The sequence below is a fragment of the Ursus arctos genome, unplaced genomic scaffold (genome assembly GCF_023065955.2).
Source record: "Ursus arctos isolate Adak ecotype North America unplaced genomic scaffold, UrsArc2.0 scaffold_18, whole genome shotgun sequence".
Taxonomy (NCBI): Eukaryota; Metazoa; Chordata; class Mammalia; order Carnivora; family Ursidae; genus Ursus; species Ursus arctos.
Window position 1 is genome coordinate 2,086,299 of NW_026622852.1, and position 22,838 is coordinate 2,109,136.

Sequence of the window (22,838 nt, forward strand, 5' to 3'; positions counted from 1 at the left end):
TTCCCCATAATTAGAGGTGGGATTTTTAGGAAATGATGTATCACATGCTAAAATTGAAATGAATAGGGATGAGAGTGGGAGCACAGAAGATATATTTTGCCATTGGTATCTTGAGATGATGTCTGACGTTGAACATGACTTCTAAATTAATGTACAAATAAACAAATAAACTAAAAAGCAAAAGACTATCTCCCCCCTCGAATAAAAGGTATGCCAAAGATGGAAATCATATTCTTTGAATCAGTGATTTTTTGTTAACAACAACTGAGGGGTGGAGCCTTACCTTACACTTCTATTTGGAATCAGGAAGTTTTTTGCTATACTTTCATGCTAATGTTCACATATAACCGCATTATGCCAGTAGTTATTTTGGATAATTTATAATTGATATATCACCTGAATAATGATTGATTTATTTTTCATTTCTCAGTAAATTAAAATATACAGTGTGATAATTTTGGCACATGACAGTTTGATTAGTAAATGTTATTTTATTAGCTTATTAATGTTTGATTTTTTTTTTTCCTCTCTCTCCTGGTTCCAGGGTGTGGACGAATGGAACATAGCTCGCCTAAATACAGTCTTGGATGTGGTTGAAGAAGAGTGCGGTATTTCTATAGAAGGTGTAAATACCCCTTATCTCTATTTTGGCATGTGGAAAACCACATTCGCATGGCACACCGAGGATATGGACCTCTACAGCATTAATTATCTCCACTTTGGAGAGCCCAAGTCTTGGCAAGTTACATGTTTAATATTCATTTGCTTAGGAGTTTTGAAATTTGGGCAATACGAACCTACTGAAGAGGATTTTCTTCCCTTATCTGGTGAATTCAGATTTATATGAATTGAAAGTTTTTTTTTTTTTTTTAAGATTTTATTTATTTATTCGATAGAGACAGAGACAGCCAGTGAGAGAGGGAACACAAGCAGGGGGAGTGGGAGAGGAAGAAGCAGGCTCATAGCGGAGGAGCCTGATGTGGGGCTCGATCCCAGAACACCGGGATCATGCCCTGAGCCGAAGGCAGACGCTTAACCGCTGTGCCACCCAGGCGCCCCTATGAATTGAAAGTTTTTGAGTGTAATAATTGATTGTCTCCCATTCTGCCCCTGGTTTTGCTCAAAACCATAAAGCTAGTAGTGACTGGTATATCCAAAGTGGCTTGCAGAGCATTTTGTGGGGGATGGATTGATAGATATTGTAGTCTTGCAGAATTTTATTAGGCATTTTTACTTCTCTGAGCATTTGCTGGAAGGTATGGTGGAAATAGTTAAGAGTGAAAGTTGATTTCATTGATGTTGAGTATTAGATAATAATAATGATCATCTGGTCCAGCCTCTTCTAAATAAATGACAAGAGTGGGAGAGGAAGGATGAATCAGGCGGCTTGTTACTGCTCTCCAGGTGATGGGTGTGGGGAAAAGAATGTTATTGTTAATATGTGTTCTTAACTTGCAATTTCCTGTGTTTGTGAGCCTCTTTCCTCATCTTTCTGAGCAATGACTTAAAGATGTACCACTTTGTAAAATCACGTAGTATATTCTTATGTACTTGTTAGTACACATATGTAATTGTTAGTCAGTCACCCTGGGATCTTTTGTGGTTAGCCAGTTTCATGTTTTGAACTTGTTTTTGTGGGTTTTACTCTTAGGGAAATTTAAGTATCAGTTCTTTTTTCTATAATACACGTATGTGCGGGAAAACACAGAGGCATATGAAGCATGACCTTGACCAATCCAGGAAAGATGATGTTTCAGATGGATGTGAACATGACAGGATGCTCTTCAGGTGCTTGTGTCAGCCCAGTAGCTTTCTTGCCTCCAAGTTAAAGATAATGGCCTCTTTCCAAGTTCTCCTGCTTGATTAGGTGTTGAGATGCAGTAATTTGGGGATAATCTCCACCTCCATTTTGCCATTATTACTTGCCCTTGAGGTTTTATCATGTATTGAGATGTTAAGTTGTAAATTTTCTCCAAAAAATTCAGATATAGCAAAACTTCCTAATGATCAAAATGACATGTACTTGGAAGGCAAGTTTTAGGTGAAGAGCAGAGTTCTTAGGTAGGACGTACAAGAAAAATCCAGGCAGTTCTCATTTCTTATGGAGTTTTGTGATCTAAAAAAAGTTATGGGGAAGCTGTTTAACTCATTTTAAAGTTTTTTTTTAATAATAATTTTTTATTAAGTTATGTTAGTCATCAAACAGTATATCCTCAGTTTTTGAAGTAGTGTTGCATGATTCATTATTTGCGTATAACACCCAGTGCACCATGGAATGTGTGCCTTCCTTAATACCCATCACCAGTCTATCCCAGTCCCCCACCACCCTCCCCTCTGAAGCCCTCAGTTTGTTTCCCAGAGTCCATAGTCTCTCATGGTTCATTCCCCCTTCTGTTTACCCCCCTTTCATTCTTCCCTTCCTTCTCTTACCGATCTTCCTGCTATTTCTTATGTTCCATAAATGAGTGAAACCATATGATAATTGTCTTTCTCTGCTTGACTTATTTCACTTAGCATAATCTCCTCCAGTCCTGTCCATGTTGCTGCAAATGTTGGTAATAGTTCTTTCTGATGCCTGAGTAATATTCCATTGTATATAGGGACCACATCTTCTTAATCCAGTCATCTGTTGAAGGGCATCTCGGCCCCTTCCACAATTTAGCTAATGTGGACAATGCTGCTATGAATATTGGGGTGCATATGGCTTTTCTTTTCACTACATCTGTATCTTTGGGGTAAACACCCAGTAGTGCAATGGCTGGGTCATAGGGTAGCTCCATTTTTAACTTTTTAAGGGACCTCCACACTGTTTTCCAGAGTGGCTGTACCAACTTGCATTCCCACCAACAATGTAGGAGGGATCCCCTTTCTCCACATCCTCTCCAACAATTGTTGTTTCTTGCCTTGTCCATTTTTGCCATTCTCACTGGCATAAGGTGGTATCTTAGTGTGGTTTTGATTTGAATTTCCTTGATGCCTAATGATTTTGAACACTTTTTCATGTGTCTGTTAGCCATTTGTATGTCTTCATTGGAAAAGTGTCCGTTCATAACTTCTGCCCATTTTTTGATTTGATTATTTGTTTCTTGGGTATTGAGTTTGAGAAGTTCTTTGTAGATCTTGGATACCAGTCTTTTATCTGTAGTGTCATTTGCAAATATCTTCTCCCATTCTGTGGGCTGCCTCTTAGTTTTTTGACTGTTTCCTTGCCTGTGCAGAAGCTTTTTATCTTGATGAAGTCCCACAAGTTCATTTTATCTTTTGTTTCTCTTGCCTTTGGAGATGTGTCATGAAAAAAGTTGCTGTGGCCGATGTCAAAGAGGTTGCCGCCTATGTTCTCCTCTAGGATTTTGATTGATTCCTGTCTCACATTGAGGACTTTCATCCATTTGGAGTTTATCTTTGTGTATGGTGTGAGAGAGTGGTCAAGTTTCATTCTTTTACATGTAGCTGTCCAATTTTCCCAGCACCATTTATTGAAGAGACTGTCTTTTTTTCCACTGGATGTTTTTTCCTGCTTTGTCAAAGATTAGTTGCCCAAAGAGCCGAGGGTCCATTTCTGGGTTCTCTGTTCTGTTCCATTGGTCTATGTGTCTGTTTTTGTGCCAGTACCATGCTGTCTTTGTGACCACAGCTTTGTAGTATAGCTTGAAATCTGGCAACGTGATGCCCCCAGCTTTGTTTTTCCTTTTCAACAATTCCTTGGCGATTTGGTGCCTTTTCTGGTTTCACACAGATTTAAGGGCTATTTGTTCCAGCTCCTTGAAAAATGTCATTGGTATTTTGATCGGGGTGGCATTGAAAGTGTAGATTGCTCTGGGTAGCATAGACATTTCAACTATGTTTATTCTTCCGATCCATGAGCATTGAACGTTTTTCCATCTTTTTGTGTCTTCTTCAATGTCTTTCAAGAGTGATTTGTAGTTTGTAGAATATAGATCCTTTACGTCTCTGGTTAAGTCAATTCCGAGATAATGTATGATTTTTGGTGCTATTGTAAATGGGATGGATTCCCTAATTTCTCTTTCTTCAGTCTCATTGTTCGTGTATAGAAATGCAACTGATTTCTTTTTTTTTTTTTTTTAAATTTTTTTTAAGATTTTATTTATTTGACAGAGAGAGACAGCCAGCGAGAGAGGGAACACAAGTAGGGGGAGTGAGAGAGGAAGAAGCAGGCTCCCAGCGGAAGAGCCTGACATGGGGCTCGATCCCAGAACTCCGGGATCACGCCCTGAGCCGAAGGCAGATGCTTAACAACTGAGCCACCCAGGCGCCCCATGCAACTGATTTCTGAGCATTGATTTTGTATCCCGCCACATTACTGAATTGCTCTATACCTTCTAGTAGTTTGGGGGTGGAGTCTTTTGGGTTTTCCATATAGAGTATCATGTCATCTGTGAAGCGAGACAGTTTGACTTCTTCTTTGCCGATTTGGATACCTTTGATCCCTTTTTGTTGTCTGATTGCTGTTGCAAGGACTTCTAATACTATGTTGAATAATAATGGCGAGGGTGGGCATCCTTGTCATGTTCCTGATCTTAAGGGAAAGGCTTCCAGCTTTTCCCCATTGAGAATGATATTCGCTGTAGGCTTTTCATAGATGGTTTTTATGAAATTGAGGAGTGTGTACCCTCTATTCCTATACTCTGAAGGGTTTTAATCAGGAAAGGATGCTGTATTTTGTCAAATGCTTTTTCTGCATCTATTGAGAGGGTCATATGGTTCTTGACTCTTTCTTGTTGATATGATGTATCACACTGATCGATTTACGAATGTTGAACCACCCTTGCATCCCAGGGATGAATCCCGCTTGGTCATGATGGATAATCCTTTTAATGCACTATTGGATTCTATTAGCTAGGATCTTGGTGAGAATTTTGGCGTCCATATTCATCAGGGATATCGATCTGTAATTCTCCTTTTTGATGGGTTCTTTGCCTGGTTTGGGGATCAAGGTAATATTAGTTTCATAGAATGAGTCTGGTAGTTTTCCTTCTGTTTCTATTTTTTGAAACAGCTTCAGGAGAATAGGTATTATTTCTTCTTTGAATGTTTGGTAGAATTCCCCGGGGAATCCATCAGGCCCTGGACTCTTGTTTTTGGGGACGTTTTTGATCACTGCTTCAATCTCCTCATAATTAATCAGTATGTTTAAATAATCAGTTTCTTCCTGTTTCAGTCGTGGTAGTTTATAGGTTTCCAGGAAGGCATCCATTTCTTCCAGGTTGCTTAATTTATTGGCATAAAGCTATTGATAAACGTTTCTAATGATCCTTCCTATTTCATTAGTGTTGGTTGTGATCTCTCCCCTTTCATTCATAATTTTATTAATGTGGGTCCTTTCTCTATTCTTTTTCATAATTCCTGCCAGTGGCTTATCGATCTTATTTATTCTTTCAAAGAACCAGCTTCAAGTTCTGTTGTTCTGCTCTACTGTGCTCCTGGTTTCTAATTCATTGATATCTGCTCTAATCTTGATCAACTGCCTTCTCGTGCATGAGTTAGGCCTGTTCTTCTGTCCCAGCTCCAGCTTCTTGAGGTGAGAATATAAAAACTGCATTTTAGATTTTTCTATTTTTTTGAGTGAGGCTTGGATGGCTGTATATTTTCCCCGTAGGACCGCCTTTGCAGTGTCCCATAGGTCTTGGACCAATGTGTTTTCATTTTCATTCGTCTCCAAAAATTGTTTAATCTCCTTCTTAATTCCCTGGTTTACCAAATCACTCTTGAGCAGGATATTTCTTAGTTTCCAAGTGTTCAAGTTTCTTCCAAATTTTTCCTATGAATGAGTTACAGTTTCAAAGCACTGTGGTCTGAGAATATGCAGGGAATAATCTCAGACTTTTGGTATCTGTTGATACCTGTTTGGTGACCCAGTATATGGTCTATTCTGCAGGAAGTTCCATGTGCATTTGAAAAGAATGAGTATTCTGTTGTTCTGGGGTGTAGTGTTCTGTATATTTCTGTGAGGTCCCTCTGGTCCAGTATGTCATTCAAAGCTCTTGTTTCTTTGTTGAAATTCTGCTTAGGTGATCTATCTATTGCTGAGAGCGGAGTGTTGAGGTCCCCTACTACTAACGTATTATTATCTATATGTCTCTCTATTCTGGTTAAGAGTTGGGTTGTGTATCTAGCTGCTTCCCTGTTGGGGCCATAGATATTTATAATTGTTATATCCACCTGTTGGATACATCCTTTAAGAATAATATAGTGTCCTTCTGTATTTCTAAGTACAGTCTTTAGTTTAAAATCTAATCTGTCTGATATGAGAATTGCTACGCCAGCTTTCTTTTGAGGTCCATTGGCATGAAAAATGATTTTCCATCCCTTCACTTTCAGTCTGGATGTATCTTTAGGTTCAACATGAGTCTCTTGGGGACAGCAAATGGATGGGTCATGTCTTTTTATCCATTCTGCAACCCTGTGTCATTTTATGGGAGCATTTAGGCCATTCACATTGAGAGTGATTATTGAGAGATATGATTTTAGTGATGTCATGTTGCCTGTGAAGTCTTTGTTTCTCTAGATTGTAAATTTCTGTTCTGTATCACTCTTGGGGTCTTTTTACTTTTATAGAAGCCCCCTTAATATCTCATGTAGGGCTGGCTTGGTGGTCACAAATTCCTTCAGTTTCTGCCAGTCTTGAAAGGTCCTTATCTCTCCGTCAATTCTGAATGACAGCCTTGCTGGATAAAGGATACTTGACTGCATGTTCTTCTCGGAGAGAGCTTTGAAAATACCTTGCCAACCCTTCCTGACCTGCCAGGTCTCTGTAGACAGGTCTCTGACCTTATTCTGATTTCCTCCTTCTGTAGGTGAGGACTCTTTTCTCCCTGGCCGCTTTCAAGATTGTATCCTTGCATCTAAGATTTGCAAATTGTACTATTATGTGACATGGTGTTGGTCTGGTCTCATTGATCTTGGGAGGGGTCCTCTCTGCCTCTTGGACACGAATGCTTTTCCTTTGCCAGATTAGAGAAGTTCTCAGCTACAATTTGTTCAAATATCTCTTCTAGACCTCTCTTTTTCTCCACCCCCTGAGGGATGCTGATGATTCTGACATTGGAATGTTTCATTGAGTCAGTAATCTCCTGTAATCTACATTCTTGAGATTGGATTTTTTTTGAGCCAAGTTCCCATTTTTTCCTTCTTTTCTATCATCCTGTCTTCCAATTAACTAATTCGTTCTTCTGCCTCATTTACCCTGACCTTCAGAGCATCCAGTTTAGATTGCATTTGATTCATAGCAGTTTTTTTTTAAAAGATTTTATTTATTTACTTGAAAGAGAGAGAGAGAAGGCCAGCGAGAGAGGGAACACAAGCAGGGGGAGTGGGAGAGGAAGAAGCAGGCTTCCAGCAGAGGAGCCTGATGTGGGGCTCGATCCCAGAACGCCGGGATCATGCCCTGAGCCGAAGGCAGACACTTAACGACTGAGCCACCCAGGCGCCCCTGATTCATAGCATTTTTAATTTCTGCCAGATTCACTCTCATTTCTGCCCTTAGAGATTCTGTATTGTCATTAATATTTTCATTACTGTTTTTTTCAAGCCTACACATCATCTTGACCATTGTTACTCTGAACTCATTTCTGACAATTTGGTTATATCCATATCCATCAGTTTTGTGGCAGAGGCCACAGTCTCATTATCTTTTTTTTTTGTTGGGGGGGATTTCTCTTCCTTGTCATTCTGATGAGGAGAGGTTGCAGGGATGCACAGAGCCCAAATTATTGACCAGGACCCAGGCAGTGTGCACTTGCTTTATAGGGACCTTAGGGATGTGGACTTCTTGATTTTTCAGCCTGCTTTCTGGCGGAGGGGCCTGCCGCGCTGATACTGAGGCAACCCTGTCCGGGTAGAGTCGCCCCGTCCCCTGCGAGGGGGGATGGGGTTGGCACAATGGGAACTGGTATTTCCAGGCTTTTGTTCTCTGGCTGCTTTCCCGGGCTTTTGTTCTCTGGCTGCTTTCCCTGGTGGTCTTCTGTGACTCTTCTGAGAGTCAGAGCAGCAGTGGCTGTATCCTAGTCTCTGTCTCAGAACAGAGAGATCGCAGTCTGCTCTCCACCATGCTCTCCTGGCCACTTTAACTCTGTTTCTGTCGGTGCTGCTAAAAACCCTGCAGCCTCCTGGGTTGTGCACCCCGCAGCCGGTGTCCCAGCCGTTACTTCCAGGGCCTACATGTCTCTGTCCTTTGTGCTTCTAACACCACCAGCCACCTTGGGTTCCCGCATGCGCTCCTGAGCTCCCTGTTTCATTGTGGTTCTCGGGCGTTCCGGAGCTCTGGTTTTCCGTCTGGTTGGATGCTCGTTTCCCTGGCTCACGGTCTCAGTCCGCTTTCTCGCCGGTGCCGGTCCTCGAGTCCGGCCCGCTCCCCAGTGCAGGTGGCTACTGCTTCCTGGTGCTCGAGCGCTGCAGCTCCCTCCCCCTTCCTTTTATTTTCCGATATCTGTGCGCGGATTCATGGCTCCCTGCCTGATACCTCAATACTCAGCGCTGGAGATGTTCGTTTCTGGAGATCCAGATGTATCTTCCTACGTCTCAGGCTGATTTCCTCGGTGTTCTGGATGGTCTGGTAGATATCCAGCTCAATTCAGGGGACCGGCTGAAAAAGGGGCCCCCTACTCCTCCGCCATCTTTTTCCTTTCCTAAAGGTGTTTTACTTTCACATTTCATTTGATAAATTCTTAGCATTCTGCTCTCTAAATGGAATAAATAAAAACTGAACATTTTTAGTAGGTGGTCTAGGACCCAGAGAGGCTTTTGTGACAGAATGGTATGGTGGGACTATTCATTACATAGTTGTTTCCTGAGGGCCAGTTTTGAGCACATGCTTTACTCCCTGTGGGTCTCTGTTTGTCATGTTTCTTCAACATCACAGTAACATCTGTTGAAATGTCGTCCTTTAGTACTTTTGGGACTTTGAAAGACTCAGAGAAATATTTTAAGCAATCCATAGGCACTGGGGCAGTTTCTCAGCTGTATAATTACCTCCATGCTGTTTCTGACATTCACTTTCAGTGTGAACAAAATTAAATGAAATGGGTCAATTCATTATAGGTAACTATATATTTTCCTTAAGAAACCTGGAAAGTTAGTAACAAAACCTTTCTGGAGGTGTTTTAGAAGTCAGCTAATGAGAATGCCCAGGACAATAATTTGAAATTACAGTATTAGAGGAGTTTATTTTATTCTCCCGCATCCCCCACTGTTAGAGGAGTTTAGATGATATCTCTGCTTTCTTATCAAGAAAGATGATCCCCCCCACTGTACTTCCTGAACAGAATTATGTTATCTTCTAAAGATCGCTTAGGGGAGAGTATGCTGGTCAGGGAGAAGCCTGATTCTAGAGTCTTGTGTCTTTGTGAAGGAGTACCATCGTTCATGAGTGAGAATAATTTTGCCCAGTTTCAAAAAATTTCTTTCTGCTAGCATTTCTATTTTCTGTAATTACTCTATTAGTTATTATAGACGTATAGACATCATTATATGCATTAATGGTAGATTTATAATCTCACTATTATCTTTAACCTTGACCATTATTTATAATGATAAAATGATAAAATCCAGCAGTGAGTTATGACCACTAATCTACATTCCACTTTCTAAGATAACTACTGTAGGAAAAGAATGATATAAATGACTCTAAGAATATTTCCCAGTAGATTTATGAAAGATTATGTTAGTTTAGCATAAATAATTTTGAGGTAAATTCTATTATCATTAAAATTCATTTTAGTACCCATCATAATATATTTTAAGTGAGCTTTGAAAGGTGGTAGAAGCAATACAAATTTATTAAATATTGGGAGGTAGGCAGTGTCTCTTGGCAGAGTTTAGATTCAAGGGACCAGCAATCTGGGCTCTACTCCTTCTGCTACTAACATTTGTGGCTTTGGACAAGTAACTGTACTCCTTTGTTTGTTTTGAGAGATTTTATTTATTTTAGAGAGGGGGGTGGGCTGGTTCAGGGGAGAGGAGCAGAGGGCAAGGAAGAGGATGAGGGAGATAATCTCCAGCCAACTCCAGGCTGAGCAAGGAGCCCAACTTAGGCTTACTTTGTCTAGAAAATGAGAAGATGAGGAGGTGACATAGGTTCTCTATGTGCGTGCACGTATGTGCACTGGTTTCCTTTTCTGCTGTCTTTTCCTTGTTGAGTTGTATGTGGGATAGTTGCCTGTACTTTTCTCCAGGGGTGCCCTCCCTTGTGCTTGACATTTCTGAACCTAGCAATGTGTCTTTTCCTTCTAGCCTTATAGGTTGGTGTTGAATTTCGACTTCTTCTTCTTCAATTCTACCCTTAGGTATCAAGTTTTGGATGTGATTTTTGCAAAACTGTCTAAGATTTCCTCCTTAATTCCATGTCTACAGTGCTCTCTGCTGTTCTCTGCCTGTGTATCCCTTATTTTTTGCCCAAAGGCTTTCTGGGCTCTCTGCTGCCTCTAACTTAGACACCTGTTTTTGTACTTTTCAGGTGCTTCTGACTACCTCTCCACCCTTTCCTGTGTCTGCCTTGAAGTTGGGTCTGTGTCTGCCTTTGAATGATCAGCACTTAACACAGGGCCTGGCTCTAGGACAGTCTGTTTAAGGGCAGACAAGGAAATATATATAACATTTTATAAAAATTTTTGTCTAAGGTGTAGCTATTAACAATACTCATTTTCCTGGGATTTCTGAGGAGCTGCAGATGCACAGCTCCAGGTAGAAGCCTTGAGACATACTTTTCTAGGCACTGAGTGTGGCACATTTTGCTTAGTAAGTATTCATGAACACAGGGTTGTACTGAAGAGACTTCAGCGGCGTAAACATTTCTGGCGTAAAGGTTTAGGGCAGAAAGAATGCTTTAAATAAGCAGATAGAAAACTGCTTTAGCAGTCAGTGGTAAAGTATTTATTTTCTTGGAATGAACATTGACTTTGGAGCCAGAAGACCTGTTTTAAAACCTCAATCTGTCACTTACCAGCTGAATAACTTAGGGCAAATAACTGTACTTATTTCATCATGAGTTTCTTTAACTGCTGAATGGAGGTGTGATTTATTCTCTGTCTCCTTATAGGATTGCTAGGAGGGTCCAGGGATATACTTTGTTTAAAAGTGCTTTGTAAACTGTGAAGTACTGTACAAATATTTCCAATTACTATTATTTTAATAACCTTATGAAAGTAAATCATTTTTTGGTCATAGTAATGACGAAACATGAACTTGACGTGATATATCTATATATAATAGAGTAGGAGTTTCAAGGATAAATAAAATATAATTCTCCCTTTCAAGTGTCATATGTGACAGTGATTAATTGCTGGGAGCTATAGAATTTAGGTGGTGCCTCAAATCCTTCTTCCTGAGACTGTGTCCAAACACAGTGAATAAGAGACTTTCAGATTTAGTCTCTAGAGAATGAGAAAGGTAAGATTTGAGAGGACATGTCTTAAGCTATGAGAAGGTCTAAAATCAGGCAAGAAGTTTCCCCCGGATGTTTTTAGAAAAATTAAGAATGGGGTAGTATTTTGGACTTGGTTAAATTTTATTCCCTAACTGTGAGATTTTGTAACAGTACCACGTAGCATTAAGAAGTGTCAGATTATTCAGGATAGATAGTTTAAACCTAGTTTGATGCTTTTTCATTAGATCATTTATTCAGTGTTGTGTGGTATTTAAGAGCATGGATTTTTTGTACCTGAGTCTTTTGTTTTGAGTTCTGACATTACTTTTTATTGAGCATGTGACCTGGGCAATTATTATATATTCTTTCTTGAAAATTAAGTTCTGTGCAGTTATTGTTTTTACTAAGTTTTATAATGATTTCAGACAAAAAGTAACTTGGTTTTTATGATTGCTCAGGATATTAATTTACACATATATGGATATTAAACTGTATTTTGAATCCCAGATGTAAAAGAGCTGCTTATATTTTTAATGGTCACTGAAACTTCCTTGTTAGAATTCTTTTTTTTGCTGCAGTTTCCTGACTTTTGACTGTCTGCAGATGTGGCTAGTAGAGTTTCTCTTTTTCATTTAATTGTTCTTCAGGAAATAGGCTATAAGATGGCATAAGGGTGGGGCTAAGCTCTGCTGAATTCCTTTGCTCAGGGGCTTTTTGTGTAGTCTTGTAAGGCCTCAGCTCAAATACCGTGTTCTCTAGGCCATGCTTTTAGATGCCTAGCTTTAAGTGGCACCTTACAGACATATTCATTGTAGCTCAGGAAGTCCACTCTGAAGCTCAGATTTGTGTGCCAGAGGTGTCTTGGACAACACCTGTGAGGGGGATGGAAGGAAGGACTGGGCAGTAGGGGGAAGTTAAACTGCAGTAGAGCCATGGGCAGATCCCACAGGCAGCTGGAGCTGGCAAGTGCCTTCAGAATTGCTCCAGGTTGAGGCAAGAGCATGAGGCTTTTATAGTTACGTATGTATCATTCATTGTATATGAGCCACCACTGCCATGATCTTCAGGGAGGGAGCATGATTTTGGGTGGGTGTGAGGTGGGGTGAGAAGCCTTCCATTGGAGAATGCAGCAAGGGCCTCTTCTGGAAGGGGGAGCCTGGCACCTACCACAGCATCCGTTATAGTCCTGTGTTACTGTTTCTCACATCCATCTGTTTTTAAGAACTGAAAATGAAGTAAGCAATCTTCTATTTTCTGCAGTTAACTCATGAGACTTTATAATTTAAAATATGAGTGCTTAAATTTTAATAAATGCACAATATTTAAACTTCTTAACATCATCAGTAATGTGAAAATGTAACATAATCTACACATATAAAATCCACAGTTGTTCAGTCTTCTTTTTGACACTATTAGGAATATGCCTTGATTAAAAAGTATATTGTAAATTAACCACTTCAGAAATATTGAGTTTTGTGAAATACAAGTAGGTACTTTACTTTTTGATTCATGAAGTTTTTTGTAACAAGAACCAAAGGGAAACTTTAGTAGTGGTTTAATGGCTTTATTTTTTATATCTACATTTTATTTAAAATGCTGTTGTCTTTTGCTTGGTGCCTACTGTAATTTTAGTTTGAGAGGTTAGTGATTTTTTTTTCTAATTGTGAGTTTTAAAAGTGGTTAAAGGTAAGAAGGGTAGCTGGCAGAAGTAAGTATTCTGTGTGAATATTGGAACTTTGTTCTGTTAAGCAGCAGGCTGAAGACTTTTTCTTCCAAAAGTTGGATTATCCTCCAGTGATTGCAGTGATCATTGTATATGTCCTTGAGGATAGGGGTACTTATTAGCCCCTCACATTTCCTTCTGGTTGGCATCTTTGTGGTGATTGGTGAGGAAACAGGAATGAAATATGGGGCTGGAAAGCACATCTTGGGATTTGGAGTCACATTGGTCTAAGGTTGGGTGCCACCTCTATTATCCTTCTTGCTCAAGTAAATTAAGCCTTCTAAGCCTTGGTTTCCTCATCAGTAAAATGGAGGTGGTAGTAGTAGAATTTGGATTACAGGATCTTAACACAAGGTCTGCTATATTTTAAGTGCTCAATAAATGGTGGCTGTGATGAACTGTTATAGTATTTATTAGTCAGTTAATCTTTTCACTGACCTTTCAATCCCTTAGTAACTATAGAGAACAAGTCAGGTAGAAGTGGGGAGGTTCAGTTTAGACTTGTTGTCTGTCAGAAACCTGTCCTTGGGAATGTGAGCTTGATTCCTTTTGGGAGATGACTGTAAGAGGAAACAGCAAGAAGAAATGTAAACACAAGAGGAGGAAAGGGCTATTTTACACACAGTCTCAGTTAAGGGAAGGGAGTAAAGAGCAGCCCTTTTTTAGGACTGATCTGCTTAAGCATGGCATGGACCTGGAAGAGGTTCTGCCCTCTGTGCTCTGGGCTTGGTGACTGCCCTGGATGTTACAGGGGAGGTTGAAGCGGGGCCAGCAGGAGGCTCCAGCAGCACCTGTTAGTGAGACTGACAGAGGGCCTCAGGCAGCTACCTATGTCAGACAGCACAGTGACAGAGGTATGGGCGGAGGGGGTGGGGGAAGCTGAGAACATTTATTTCTAACCACATTAGTGACAACCCCAGGGTCCCAAGTTAGGGAGACTTTCAGGGAGTGATCTGAAAAGTAGGGAGTTTCCCTTTGAGAAGTGCTGATAAATGAACTTCTAATGAACTTATGGACTGAGCGTATTTTGAAAAGAGAAATATAGTGGACCACTTCATAAAGAAAACCTGGATCAGAGAAATGGATCTACTACATTTTAAAAAATACAGCTTTGCCTACTGACAGTTTGAAAGGTCAGCCTGATATTCATTCAAGGTAGTGTTTGTATCACACCCATCAGGACAGCATCACTTTAGGTCTCTTCTTTGAGTAAACCACCCAAAGATGTGCTTATAGGGATTGTTACGTTTTCTCTGGCCTTTAAATTAGATTTTTTTTTTTTTTAATTCATAAAAGACTCTGGTTTTAAATAAAACATTACCCTCTAAATATCTAATTAGTGTGTTCATAGTTCATTAGTGATTCATAGTTTCTGAATATTAGCAGAATTGTTGGCAGTATTGATTGTATATGAAACAAAAATACTGTCCTGAAGGTTAAATGAGCAATTAACAATTTCAACAAACCAGTATGTACTTGAGGATATACAATGGTAGGCATCGTATTTGGTGGGTTTCAAAGAATACAAAGAAGGGCAAGACACATTCCTATCCTCAAAGAATTAAGTATTAGCTGTATAATCAAGCAATTTTGGTACATAGTAGAGTGCCTGGTTATGAACTGGGCACTCACTATACAAGGTATGTTAAAAAGGATAATTCATGTGAAAATTTCTGGATTGTGGTAGGTATTCTCTCCCTCATAGAACTCAGTGGCTATCCAGTCAAAAGTGACTTATGCACATTGAACAGCGGCTAGCTTTGAAAAGTAGTAGATGATAAATACTACGTGAAAAATATAACAGAAGGGCACTGGGGGGAAGAAAAGGGTGAGATTGCTGAGATTTAAAATGGTCAGTGAAATCTTCAAGGAAGTACAATTTGGGCTTGGAGGCTGGGATTTGAAGTGGAATGGGGGTGCTGTTTGAGGTGAGGACTGAGGTCAAAGCCCATTTGAGTGACAGAATAATTCATAGTTTAGCCTACTGAAAGCAGACCGTTGATATTTAAGGCTAGGTCTAGATTGTGTGTGTGTGTGTGTGGGGGGTGTCCTTGAAAGCCAGGTAGTAAGGAAGGAATTAAGGTTCTTATGATAGTGTTTTGAACACTATAGCTGTTCAAAGAGATGCAGGCAGAGTTCAGTTATGATAGTAGTCTAGTTGGGGGCAAAACAAGGTTGAAATTGATGTGATGCTACCAGGAGCTGGATATGAGGTTTTGTGTGTAGAATGGTTAGAACTTGTGACTGACAATGGGGGCAGAGAGATTGAGAAATAAGGAAGAGTCGACTGACAGTTCCAGTTTGGAAGGCTAAGGGAAAATGGAGTTATGAACTGAAATAGGAATGCTGGGAGAGAAAGAACCTTTTTTAAAGGGAGAAGTCATGAATTTGATCTTGCATATTTGAGACTTCTGAAGTGATGGAATACTTTTATAGAAACATCTAGGAGCTTTTCTGGGCCATGGAACTAGGACTTCTCTCACTGAGGTCACTCATTTTCTGTAGTAAGCCCCTCTGCATATAGGCCCTCCAGCTTGCCTCTAGTCACAAGTTCCTCTTGCTACATAGATTTTTTTTTTTAAAGATTTTATTTATTTATTAGACAGCCAGTGAGAGAGAGAACACAAGCAGGGGGAGTGGGAGAGGAAGAAGCAGGCTCCCAGCGGAGTAGGGAGCCCGATGCAGGGCTCGATCCCAGGACCCTGGGATCACGCCCTGAGCCGAAGGCAGATGCTTAACAACTGAGCCAGCCAGGCGTCCCATGCTACATAGATTTTAAACAGGGAAGGAAAGTGACACAATCTGATTGGGCTACATGGACTAGAGAGGGCAAGGCTGGAGACAGGGTGACAATTTAAGAGATGAAGCAGTACTGTGTGTGATAGAGAATAGTGGCTTGGATCAAGTGGTGGCAGTGGGGATAGAGAAATAAAAGCATGAGATTCATGAGACTTCTCTTGAACAGGTACAAGGTAGAACACATAAATTGGGGATTGGTTAAATAATGGGAGTACAACCACAGACAACTCCCACATTTCTGGACAGTTGGTTGGATGAGGAACTGGAGGAGAAGCTGGTCTGCCAGGAAGATGTTGGAAGATTAAGCTTTGGACAAATTGTGTTTGAGGACTGCCAAATGGATTTGTTGAATAGCTGCTTTGTTGTAGATTTTCAGAGCTCAAGAGAGGTGCTTGGAATGGAGATGTGGTTCAGCACCACAAGGAAGATTTTGAAGCCTTGAGTGAAGGTGGTTTCCTCAGGGAGAAATGTGGAAGCACTAAAACATGGAGGCCTGGAGAATCACTGTGAGGTTTGGCAAGAGGACAAGGTAGAAAATCACTGGAAATAAGTTGGATCTGGTAAAAAATTTCAGAGAGGACCAAGTAGGTAAGGACTAAAAAATGGGGCAAGCTTTATCCAAGTAGTTATATCAAGAATGGTAAAAATAGAATTCAGGTTGCAATGGATTCCAGGGTGAATGGGAGTGAAAACTGTGGGAGTATTTTTCTTTTTCCTATATCCTTCCTCCCCTGGAGGATCAGGAACATGATTCATCACTTGAGAGTGAGAAAAGTCAGCAAACACTGAGCATCTGCTTAGCTAGTGCTTTGTTTTTAGGGAAAGACACTGGCCTTGCCACTAAAGAGCATGAGAGGAGAGCTGGGAAGCCAAAAAGGTAAAAAAAAAAAAAAAAAAAAAAATTCTGAGTGCCATGGTGGAGGCCTGTATTCCATGTGGGTGATACAGCAAGAGAGGGAGGGGGAAGCTCTTCCTGGGGGTGACTCAGGCTGAGCTTGGAAAAAAGAATGTGTGTTTTTGTTGACTGGACAAAATTGAGGGCATGTAAAGCCAAGAAATAGGGGATGGAAAATAGTGGAGGTGTGAATAGCAAGGGCACTGGAAAGAACTTCAAGTGATTTGTTAAAGCCAAAGAACAGGTTTGATTGGGACATCAGAAAAGTTGCCAAGATTGCAGCAGGCCTGTGTGCCCTTCAGAGCAGTTTGGCTTTTGTCCTTCAGGTTATATAGTCAGCCATCGAAGGTCCAGGGCTTTGTCATGATCAGCTGTAGTTTGCAGAGATGACTTTGGCACACTGTGGAGGGTAGTTTGGGAGGGACTGGGGACACCCCTGGAATGGTTATTTTATACCTTAGTGGCTTAAAGGGCGAGTTGCATCAAGGGGACACACTTAGTGCCTTATGGTCATGTATCCAATTTAAAGAATTTTTGTCATATGTTTAATGTATGGAGAAAGTCTTTCTGGTGATTAGCCTCTAGAGACGTTTCATGAGTATCCCTTTAGAAGATGAGTTTACTCTAAGTGTTGGTTATGTGATTTTGTCATAGAGTTGTTGTGCGGACTGACTGAAAGACTACGTCAAAGATATTCTTTATCCTTATATATGTTTATACTTATGTTTATATTTACATTTAATATATATGTTTATATTTTCTTTGAATAGATGTTTATATTTTCTTTGAATACATGATTGAACCTCAGAAAAATGAGCTTTAACTTTGATGCCAATTTTCAGAAAAGTGACTCTCGATCTATATCTCCATCTGTGTCCAACCATTTGTGGGCATGCATATATCCATTACATGTGTGCAGGCGTGTGTGTGTGTGTACACGCACACGTGTGTGTATGTAAGGGGGACATGACCCTGTTGTCTGGAGCATATATAAGTTGTTTTCCCCCTTTGTGGGTGTATTTGGTGATGTAAACTGGGATTAAAAATGTAAGAGGTGGCTAGTGTATAAATAAATTGGATGATTGTCATTTAGTTATGCTAAAATTTTATCTTCGCAGTTCAGTTGGAATAATTTCATTAACAGTGCCTTAAGGAACAGGATATATGGTTGAATTTTCTTTTAGAAAATTGCCTAGTTATATTGGATCCAATTAAGTTTTGCATATGTTATCAATGACATTAAATGCAACCAAGTGTGGTCTTAGGTTAAATGAGAAAAATTATTTTAGTAAAAAGTAACTTGTACTTAATATATATTGAACTAGTAAACATAGCAAATGTAGGTCTTAACAATAACATCATTTTTACTTAAAACATGAAGTGATCGCTTTATTTTTAATATCCTTAAATTTTCTCATTAAACTTCCTATAATATTTATTATTTGTGTAATAAATTGGGAGGTTTTTTGTTTGTTTTGTTTTTTTAGAGAAAGAGAGAGTGAGTGAACAGGAGTGGTGGGGCAGAGGGAGAAGGAGAGAAAGAATCTTAAGTTGGTTCTATGCAGAGCCACCCAGGTGCCCTGTGAGATTATTTTAAAATTTGTTAGTAAGTTCACAGTAGATAAGTTCAACTTTTTCACTTTTGAAAATACCAGAAACTAGAAATGAGTATTTCTGTTCGAGGGTGAAAATTTTTTTTTCTATAATCAGTATTTTAAAAGCTGTAAAATCATAAAATCCATAGACACTGCTTTCTTATCGCTGGTAATTTTTTATTTAAAATCTGAGGGGTGCCTGGGTGGCTCAGTCATTAAGGGTCTGCCTTCAGCTCAGGGCGTGATCCCAGCGTTCTGGGATCGAGCCCCACATCAGGCTCCTCTGCTGGGAGCCTGCTTCTTCCTCTCCCACTCCCCCTGCTTGTGTTCCCTCTCTCGCTGCCTGTCTCTCTCTGTCAAGTAAATAAATAAAATCTTATTAAAAAAAGTAAAAATAAAAGCTGTAAAATCATAAAATCCATAGACACTGCTTTCTTATCGCTGGTAATTTTTTATTTAAAGTCTATTTGAGGGGTGCCTGGGTGGCTCAGTCAAACTTCTGACTTCGATTTCGGCTCAGGTCATGATCTCAGGGTCCTGGAATCTAGCGCTGTGCCAAGCTCTGTGCTCAGTGGGGAGTCTGCTTGAGGATTTTCTCTCCCTCTGCCCCTCCCACTCCTTGTGCTCTTTCTCTCTCTCTAAAGTCAATAAATAAATCTTAAAAAACAATAAAATCTATTCAAAAAGTATAATGTTCTTAGGTTTGGTGGAAATATGAGTATTGCTATAATAATTTTGTGTTCTATCCTGCTTGTCAATAAAAACATTTTAAAAGGTTAAAAAAAAAAAGCACAACCACCTAGGTTTTTTAAAAAACAAAGGCCAAACTAGCCAACAACAAAACATAGAGCATACAACCAATAAGAGGCCTCGATTTCGGGGGTGAAGGGAGTGTTGGAAAAGAGGTTTTAGTCTCCCTGCTGTGGCTAGCAGCCTTCCTTGTCCAAGTAGTTTACTGGCCTTGGGCCTTTGTTCCCTGATCCGTAAAATGTGGTTGGGTTGGTGAGCTTGGGCACTGAAATAGGTGGTTTACAGTTCATTTTTCTTCTGTCTAGTGTCCAAGGGATATGACTCTGCGATTGGTTTTCTAATCTCTGTTCATTTTGTCTAAGTGGAATTTGGCTTTTTTTTTTTTTAACGTGACATTATCTAAGGATACTAGCTGAGCAGTTATAAATATAAAATTTTTATTTATGTTTAAAATTTTAGGTATGCAATACCCCCGGAACATGGAAAACGACTTGAAAGACTAGCTCAAGGTAAACTTGCTTTCTGTGTTTCTCATCTGGATGGAGTCTTTGTTTTTGAGGTATTTTTACAGTACGGAACGTCACTGTTAGTTTTACTGTTTTCAAGTTAATGACTTTTGAATGTTTTTCTAACTGAACAATTAAATTTTTTTTCACATTACCGTGTGAATGTTTTTCCCTGTTGTATAATCTTCATGATTATTTTAGTTGGCTGCTTAGTATTTCATCAAATGATTGCACTTAACCTATTTTGATTATTTCCAATTTTTTTCTCTTTTATATTATATATATATACACACACACATATATATAAATATACACACAAACTTTTACTTAACATTATTGTGCTAATAATATTTTTCTTTCCTTTAAGTTACACTCTTGAGATAAATTCCAGAGTGCTGATGCTGCATCTCAGGGTGCAGGTATTTTGTGAATACTTTTCATGTTGTCACATCATTTACCAAAGAGTTGTGTTAAATCTCCTTCTGACCCTGGTTTGGCCCCCTGGGCTTGGGATTGCTATTATGGAAGTATTAAGATGACTGTCCCTGGATAACCAGATAAGGATGAGAGTGTATGCCTTCTTAGACTGGCAAATTTAAAATACCTTACTGGAACTTGAATTTTTATTTTTTGTGGCTTTGTCTATCTTCATAAGGGGCAGAATGAAGAACTCTATTAATGGTTTCATTCTGTACCCACTTGTATCTGCAGAAAGTGCCTTCTTCTTTTCTTTTTCCTAAAGATTTTATTTATTTATTTGACAGAGAGAGAGAGCGTACAAGCAGGGGGAGTGGCAGGCAGAGGGAGAAGCAGGCTCACCACTGAGCAGGGAGCCCCATGCGGGGCTTAATCCCAGTACCCTGGGATCATGACCTGAGCTGAAGGCAGACGCTTAACTGACTGAGCCACCCAGGTGCCCCTCTTTTCTGTCTTTAAGACACCAAAGAAAACCTTGCCATATTTGTTATTACAAGGGAGGAGAATCTGATTCACCCCTGCCAGCCTCATCTGTTTTGCTAGCCACCAAGGAAGAAGTAGACTGGTAGTGACTTATTTCTAGGGGAAGGTGGGGTTGCATTTGAGTGTCAACTAGTATAAGACTTTCTGCTTTTATCCAGGATCAAATCCTCAGTGACCACTGTCCTTTTAGTCAGGTGCTGATCTGTCTTATTGGTGTGTTAGGTTTGCCTTTTAGTAGGAAAGGATTTTTGTATATGCTTTCATTTAATAATGAAATGGGGACATTGAAAAACTCCTTTCATTGACTTGACAGTTCTGAACAGAAATTGTTAATGATATCTAAAAGTTACTTTCCCCCAAATTATGGAAGAGTATTAGAAGGAACAATTACAGTATCACATTTGTCAGAAGCATTATTATAATTTTGGCAGGCTAATAACTATAAAGCCTTAGTATTTTTATAATGTAATACATTGTAGTAATAATAGCAATGTAATTGTAATCTTGAACTTTGTTAGGGAGTATTTTCATGAATATTAAGGTGGATGAACCCTGGTTCTGAAGAATAGATTAGAGCGCAGCTGAGAAAATGATTACCATAATCCTTAAATACACAGGCAGTGAACTTTGTGCTAAATCTGTATGCTGAACTATACTCTTCTCTATAATAATTATTCTACCAGTTTCTATTTGCGTCTCCTCTAGGGACCTGGAGCCAATGTAAACTTTACAGTGTAGAGTCACACATTAAAATTTCTACTATAAATTGTCTGCAAAAGCTTTGGCATAAACTGTCTGAAAATGACATTCTAGGAAAATGGGTACCATTTGTTTAATCAATAAGAGGTTAATAAACTTGAAGGATGTACAAGAACTTTGAGTCAGTTGCACGTTTATTCAAAACTGTTTTGCAGGATTATTTTGAGAAATGACACAGGGAAAAGACCCTATGATACAGTAGAGGATTCCCATCCTGACTGAGCAGATGCCAACCAAATTAATTAAATTCTGCTAAATAATTAAAATGATAAAATAATGCAGTAAATGTGATGGAGCATTATAGGATGTCTAGGTCAAGGCAGCACTTGATACAGAAAATGAAAAGCAGCCGAGGATATTTTCCATTATCTTGTCTGCACATCATAATTATCACACTTGCCTTTTATGCATGAATGCTTTCATCTCTGGTTTCTATTGAAATCTTGATTGACTGTGGCACCTACAAATATTTTATCTCAAAGACATTAAGTCTGCATCTAATAAAGCCAGGAGTTTGATTTTGCCCTTCAGCTGCTTTCTCATTTATATAGGTTTTTTTTTTTCAATATTGTGTAGACATAAGTGTAATAAAAAAAAACTCAAGTGAATTGTTGCAATTTTTATACTTGTTATGTTTGCCTATAATGCCATTACATTCTTTCTAATTTTTGGTTTGGTACAATTGAATGGAAAGTATAAGGAAGAATAGAGGTATAATATTAAATCATGAATGACAGTTTTGAACATTTTCACTTTTTAGAATGTCTAAATCTCATCTATTTTAGAAATAAGACAATATCTTTGCTATTCTATTGAGTTAAGCAAAGTATGGATTAAGGTAAATTGGGAATGACTAAAATTTTTTGCAAAGGACTGTATTCCATTAGTCTTTTATTGTGGATAAAATGCCAGCCAATATTTAAAAAACTGAAGATGATTTACTGTGGTCAAAATTTCGGAAAAGAGTATATGAGTTAGGGCTTTGTGCAGCTGAGTTTGGAAGTGTGAATGACCGTCAGGAATCTTGTTTCAGATGGCAGTAAAGGAAGTGAATTCTTATACTTAGCAGTTATTTTAGTTGTGACTTACTTTAAAACAACATTCAGGAAGAAGGAACAGAAGAGTCATTATTATGAAGAATTAATTTAGTTTTTTTTTAATAGTTAGTTTTGGGGTGTGTGTATTTTAATGACTAGTAGTCTTGAATTTAAGCCTGTGGAACAGAGAGCCTTAGCCTAATTTGCAGGGATCCCTGTTCCAGGAGGTGGACAAGTGTCTGTGGTGGGATGCAGGCAGTCTGTGGACTTTCTGAAATTATACTCAAAATTTGTCATATATGTGTATTTCTGGGAGGCCGTCTTCAGATCCCTTCAGAGGGTTTGATCTAATAGAGATTGTGAACCTACTGTCACAGAAGTGCCCCAATAAATAACAAGTCATTTTAATTTTATGAATAGATCCTAAATTGACC

The 22,838-nt window shown here is 39.3% G+C and overlaps 1 protein-coding gene across 12 annotated transcripts in view; it reads left to right on the plus strand.

The window, feature by feature from the left end:
- Positions 1–22,838, plus strand: part of KDM4C (lysine demethylase 4C) — a 419,337-nt gene that overhangs the window by 90,621 nt on the left and 305,878 nt on the right. For all 12 annotated transcript variants that reach the window (XM_048223474.2, XM_048223476.2, XM_048223479.2 and 9 more), the window contains 2 exons: positions 545–738; positions 19,602–19,651. In XM_048223474.2, coding sequence (XP_048079431.2) covers positions 545–738; positions 19,602–19,651 — 244 coding nt within the window. The remainder of the gene's footprint in view (positions 1–544; positions 739–19,601; positions 19,652–22,838) is intronic.